Source organism: Corvus kubaryi, unplaced genomic scaffold (genome assembly GCF_017639235.1).
Source record: "Corvus kubaryi isolate FWS band 111438036 unplaced genomic scaffold, C.kubaryi_AGA036_p1.0 37946, whole genome shotgun sequence".
Classification (NCBI taxonomy): Eukaryota; Metazoa; Chordata; class Aves; order Passeriformes; family Corvidae; genus Corvus; species Corvus kubaryi.
In genome coordinates, this window is record NW_024581154.1 from 37,776 (window position 1) to 43,995 (window position 6,220).

The 6,220-nt window shown below is 65.7% G+C and overlaps 1 protein-coding gene and 1 long non-coding RNA gene across 2 annotated transcripts; one reads left to right on the plus strand and one right to left on the minus strand.

Moving 5' to 3' along the window:
• Window positions 1-745: 745 nt before the first annotated feature.
• On the plus strand, window positions 746-4,473 carry SHMT2 (serine hydroxymethyltransferase 2; the record flags this gene model as incomplete). The annotated part of the gene is made up of 11 exons (XM_042044636.1): window positions 746-1,090; window positions 1,194-1,273; window positions 1,437-1,637; window positions 1,719-1,800; window positions 2,336-2,458; window positions 2,527-2,666; window positions 2,808-2,973; window positions 3,050-3,149; window positions 3,358-3,513; window positions 3,763-3,870; window positions 4,071-4,473. Coding segments are annotated over 11 exons (1,629 nt in total), but the record flags the coding sequence as incomplete, so codon positions are not given.
• A 575-nt stretch (window positions 4,474-5,048) lies between these two features.
• Window positions 5,049-6,204, minus strand: LOC121672118. The gene is made up of 2 exons (XR_006018777.1): window positions 5,509-6,204; window positions 5,049-5,292 (listed from the first exon to the last, which is right to left on the minus strand). It is a non-coding gene; the product is annotated as an uncharacterized LOC121672118 (long non-coding RNA).
• Between the last annotated feature and the right edge of the window lie 16 nt (window positions 6,205-6,220).

The following is a 6,220-nucleotide window of genomic DNA, read 5'->3' on the forward strand; positions in this document are numbered from 1 at the left end:
CCCCCCCCCCCCCGCGGACTTTGCGTCCGTCCCAAAGTCCCCGGGGCCGGGACAGCCACCGCCACCGGCCTTGGCCCCTGCCCGGTGCCCGCGGCCCCGCGGGTGATGCAATGGGGCGGCGGCGGTTACATCACCCGGCACCGGGCACCGGGCTGAGGGGGGCACTGGGGGCCCCCTTGGTTGTGCACGGGGACTCTGAGGGGGTCCCCCCCACGGCCGCCCCCCGGTAGCACCGGGTCCAACGAGGGGAGGGTCCCATGGGTGTGCGCGCGAGCTTGGGGGGGGGATCCCTGAGCGCCTTGTGGGAAACTTGGGGAGGATCCTCAGGTGCCTTGGGAGAGTCCCTGTGTGCCTTGTGAGGACCTTGAGGGGGTCTTCATGTACCCTGTGGGGTCCTTGGAGGTCCTCATGTGCCTTATGGGAGCTTTGGGGGGATCCCCATGTGACTTGTGGGGTCCCTGTGTACCCTGTGGAGAGCTTGGGGGGGTACCCGTGTGTCTTGGGGGTCCCCTTGTGCCTTGTGGGAACCTGGGAGGGGTCCCCATGTGGTTTGTGGGGTCCCTGTGTATTCTGTGGAGAGCTTCGGGGGGGGGGTCTTCATGTGTCTTGTGACGTTCCTGGGGGTTGCCCATGTTCCTTACGGGTCCTTGGGGGTCCCCGTGTGCCCTTTGTGGAGCTTGAGGGGGTCCCCATGTGCCTTGGGGGGACCGTGGAGGAGTCTCCACGTGCCCTGTGGGGTCCCTGAGGTCCCCATGCGCCCACCTTGCGGGGTGACACCGGTGACTGGAGACAGAACACGGGGTGCTGCTCCTGCCACTGTCACCTGCAGGTCCTGGGACAGGTTGGGGCAGCTCCAGGGGTCACAACCTGTCCCCCCCTCTCTGCACAGACCCTGCAGCGATGGGGGGGCCGGGTGGGCACCGGCAGCCAGCGGGCACAGCACGGCCCCGCTGCCGCCACCGCCGCCGCCGGGCACGTGCCGGGGTGGACGGGGCAGGAGAGCCTGGCCGAGAGCGACCCCGAAATGTGGAGCCTGGTGCAGAAGGAGAAGGATCGGCAGTGCCGGGGGCTGGAGCTCATCGCCTCTGAGGTGGGGGCCGGGGGGCTCGGGCATGGGTGGGGACGGGCCTGGGGGACCCCCTGTGTAGGGGGGGTTTGGCTGCTCCGATTCCCATCCACCTTTTCCCCCCCAGAATTTCTGCAGCCGGGCGGCACTGGAAGCCCTGGGCTCCTGCCTCAACAACAAGTACTCGGAGGGGTATCCTGGGAAGAGGTAAAGCGGGGAGTGGGCTGGGGGGACGTTGGGGGTTCAGCTGCCCAGGGGAGCCCCGGGGCAGGACTGGGTGCTCCCAAGTGGGGGCTGCCCTCTGCACCCCATGGGGTCGGGTGGGGGGGTGGCAGTGGGGAGCCCCTGGTGACCCCACCCTGTCTCCCAGGTACTACGGGGGGGCCGAGGTGGTGGATCAGATCGAGCTGCTGTGCGAGCAGCGGGCGCTGGAGGCTTTCGACCTGGACCCCACGCGCTGGGGCGTCAACGTCCAGCCCTACTCGGGCTCCCCGGCCAACTTCGCCGCCTACACGGCCCTGCTGCAGCCCCACGACCGCCTGATGGGGCTGGACCTGCCTGACGGGGGCCAGTACGTGGGGAGCTGGGGGGGGGCAGCCTGGGGGCCACTGCCCCCCCGGGGTCCCGGCCTCACCCCCTGCCCTCCCCGCAGCCTCACGCACGGGTACATGACCGACGTCAAGAGGATCTCGGCCACCTCCATCTTCTTCGAGTCGATGCCCTACAAGCTTGATGTGAGCTGGGGGAAGGGAGGGTCTGTAGCTGAGGGGTGAGCCCTGAGCTGTCCCCGAGGTGTCCCCGAGGTGTCCGAGCTGCTCTGCCAAACCCCTGCCCTCTGTCTCCTCTTATGTCCCAACGTGTCCCAGTGCCACAGGAGATGCCCAGGCCTCAGCTGGACGTGCTGTGCTCAGGGCAGGGGGCAGAGGGGTCTGTCTGTCTGTCCATTTGTCCATTCCCAGGATGACCAGGCTGGCTGTTTCTGGACTAACTGACCAAGCTCTCTTGTCTGTCTGTCCATCCCTCGCAGCCATCCCTGGGGCTGACTGACCTGTCTGTCTGTCTGTCCCTGGCCTGACTGACCTGCTTGTCTGTCCCTGGACTGACCAATCTGTCTGTCTGTCCCTTACAGCTGGCCACAGGGCTGACTGACCAAGTTCTGTCTGTCTGTCCATCCAGCCCTGGGCTGACTGACCCATCTTTCTGTCTGTCTCTGTGTCTGTCTGTCCCTGGACTGATTGACCCGTCTGTCTGTCTGTCTGTCCCTCACAGCCGGCCACTGGGCTGATCAATTACGCCCAGCTGGAGGTGACGGCGCGGCTCTTCCGTCCCCGGCTCATCATCGCGGGCACCAGCGCCTACGCCCGGCTCATCGACTACGCCCGCATCAAGAGGGTACGTGGGGAGGGGCCTGGGGCTGGGGACGGGGGTCTGGGGCCAGCAGGTGACCGCGGTGTCCCCAGGTGTGCGAGGAGGTCAAGGCGTACCTGCTGGCGGACATGGCCCACATCAGCGGGCTGGTGGCGGCCAAGGCCATCCCGTCGCCCTTCGAGCACGCGGATGTGGTCACCAGCACCACACACAAGACCCTGCGCGGCGCCAGGTGAGGCTGTGACCACTCGGGAACCCCTGGGACTCCCCCCATGAGGATGGAGCTGCCACTCGATGAGCAAGGCCACTCGTCCCCCACCATGGGGGTGGTGTCACCCATGGGAGGAGCGGTGCCAGCGTCTCTTGCCACCAGGTCGGGGTTGATCTTCTACCGCAAGGGCGTGCGCTCCGTGGACAAGAAGACAGGGAAGGAGACCCTCTACGACCTCGAGGACAGGATCAATTTCTCCGTGTTCCCTTCCCTGCAAGGGGGACCCCACAACCACGCCATTGCTGCCGTGGCTGTGGCCCTCAAACAGGTCTGTGCTGGGATAGGGGGCTTGGGGCGGGGAGTGACCTGGCCCCCCGGTGCTGATGGGGTGTCCCCGCTGCCAGGCCAGCTCCCCGGCCTTCCAGGAGTACTGCCAGCAGGTGCTGAGGAACGCCAAGGCCATGGCACAGGCGCTGCTGCAGCGCGGGTACACCCTGGTGTCAGGTAATGCTCAGCCCCATGGTTTTGGGGACAAGAGGGGTGAGCTGTGATGGGGGACGAGTGGCCCCGCTCGGTCTCGGGGCAGCAGTGGGGAGTGCAGGGGGATTGGGGGGGGTGAGGTGGAACAGAGGCAGCACTGCAGAGCAGGAAAGGGGTGGCGTGGGGGTCTGGGGGTGCTCAGGGGTCCTCACCCCTCTCCTTTGCTCCCCAGGTGGCACCGACAACCACCTGGTGCTGGTGGACCTGCGGCCCAAGGGCATCGATGGGGCGCGGGCGGAGCGGGTGCTGGAGCTCGTCTCCATCACCGCCAACAAGAACACGTGCCCGGGGGACAAGAGCGCGCTGACGCCAGGGGGGCTGCGCCTCGGTGAGGGACCGAGGGTCCATCCCTGGGGTGGGGGCTCCCCAGGCTTTCACCCCACAGCATCCCCACCCTGTTTCACCCTTCTCTGAGGACTCCAAGTGGGAATTCGGAGCCGGTTTTGGCCCGGAAAGGGGGCAAGACCCCATGGGGACCAGGACTGGGGGAGCCCCAGTGAGGGGCTGGGACTCTGGGAGCTCCTTGTGGGGCTGGTGCCCCCACAGTGGTCCCATCCCTGATGGGCTCTGTCCCCAGGTGCCCCCGCGCTGACCTCCCGCCAATTCCGTGAGGAGGATTTCCAGAAGGTCGTGGAGTTCATCGATGAGGGCATCACACTGGCCCTGGACGTCAAGAGCAAAACCAGTGAGCGACAGGGGGGTCTCCCCCCATTTCCCTCTTCCTGGGTGTCCGTCAGCCCTGCTGCCCTCGTGGTGCCAGCCCTGCTCCCCTCGTGGTGCCAGCCCTGCTCCCCACACCGGTGCCAGCGCCCATCGCGGGTACCTGGGAAGGGATGGGGCTGCTGTGGGGTCCCGCCCTCCTCACCTGCTGCCCCCCACCCCCAGGTAAGCTCCAGGACTTCAAGACTTTCCTGCTGCAGGACTCGGAGACGCAGCAGCGCCTGAGCAACCTTCGCCAGCGCGTCGAGACCTTCGCTCGTGCCTTCCCCATGCCCGGCTTCAGCGACCACTGAGGGGGGGGCACTCCTCCTGCCAGGCTGGGGTCACTGGGGGGAACAGGGAGAGGCTGAGACCCACCCTCTGCCTTCCCTCCTCCCCTTCTTCCCCGTTATCACCTCTGGGTGCTGCGTCCCCGGGGTGCGGGCAGCGCACGCCCGTCTTGCTCTCAGTGTTAGGGTACAGAGACCCCCCCCAGCCCCTGCTTGGGGCGGGGGGCACCGCTTGTTCCAGCCTCATCTTGCACTTTTCTATGGGAAGGGGTTGCTAATAAACGTGGGGGCAGAGCCTGGAGGTGTGTGGGTGCTGTGCTGGGGGGCAGAGGGAGGTGGGGGTTGGGTCGCTGGAGCCCCTCAGCACCATGCCAGGAGACCCGGGGCAGGGGGAGGTCTCATGCCTCAGTGTCCCCATCCTGGTGCTTCCCCCGGTGGGCTCTGAGGGCAGGGGGTGACGCTGAGCTGTGGGGTCGAGTGTGGGGGCCATAGCTTGGGATCTTTCCCCCCTTTTTCCTGCCCAGATGGGCACCAGCTGCACCCTGCCCCGTGTCACGTATCCCCGGGGGGGGTGCACACGCATCCAGGACATCGCTCGCACGTGTGGGTGTGACCCCTCCACCCCTCCCAGCTCTTCCCTTCTCCACAGGGGCCGGGGTAGGGGCGATCCTGGAGCGTGGGAGAGCGGAAACAGCATCCGAGGGCTTGTCCTGCTTCCAGCAGGATGCGACCCCCCCCCCCGCCCCAGCCTTCCCGGGGGGGTGATAACATCTCCTGTGTTCCTGGCTCTGGGAAACCGTAAAAAAATCCCATTTGCCGCCCCTGCCCCCCCATTAATTTATTACTGTCCTACGAGTTAATTACAGTCACGAGGTGAGGGGCGCAGGGGCACCCACGGGGACGTGGTTTACTGGGGGGGCTGGCACGACCACGCGGTTTGGGGGTGCTGGGGAAGCAGGGGGAGCTGTGTGTGGTGGCTGTGGCAGAGCTGGGGGGGCCGTGAGGGAGTTTTTGGGGGAGGGGTGGGCTCCCCCTCCAGCCCAGCACGTCCCAGAGGTGGCTCAGAAGCTGGGACGGTCCTTCTTGAGGTTCTTGTAGTCAGTGGAAACTGCCAGAAACTGGAGAAGGGAGGGAGGTGTCACTGCAGCCTGGCCTTGGCCATGGGGGGGGGCACAGAGAGCCCCCTCCCCAAATTGGAGCACAAGGAGTTGGGGGGCTCTGCTCCAGGGCTGATCCCCCCTTTCCCCTTCCAGAGAAAAACTCGGTGTTTTGCCCTAAATGTGGCTACCTCCCCGCCGCCACACTGCCAGCCCCCCAGTTCACCCAGTACTCACTTTATACTGGTCTGTGGGGCTCAGCTTATTCCAGGGTTCAGGATTATTCTTCCGGTCCCAGCTGCGAGGGGTGACAGGGACATCAGCGCCTGTAAGGAGTGGGGGAGAGACCCCCCCACCCCGTTGTAACCCCCCAGCCCCAACACCACCATCCCCAGTTCTCCCTGACACCTTCCCAAACTGGACACGTCCCTTCCTGTCCCGGGAGGGCTGTGGGAGGCCAGTGGAGCCGTGGGATGGGGTCCCTGGGGAGAGCAGCTCATGTTGCCCCCCCCCTTCTCCCGTCCCCCCCCATCCACTGGTGCTGGCCAAGAGCAGAATTTTCCATCTGGGAAGATGTTTGTGTCTGTATCGGGGGATGGAGGGGGGGCCGTGCAGCAAACACAGCCCCCCCGGAGCTGTTTAATGGCATTAATGTGTTTGGGGCATGGGGGGGCTGTTATTCCCCCCCTAAACACCCCCCTGCCAAGGTGTCTGGATCTGCTAATTGTGGAGCTGAGCTCAGCTGGTGCCAGATGAAATCCGTGAGTGGTTTTACCGGGAGCAAACAATTACAAACGAGGTGGGGGGCAGTGGGGACATGGGAAAACCAGCCTGGTCACCCCAGCACGTGGAGCTGTCCTGCCCATCCATCCTTTGGGATTCCACAGCCCTCTTTCCATCCATCCATCCATCCATCCATCCATCCATCCATCCATCCATCCATCCATCC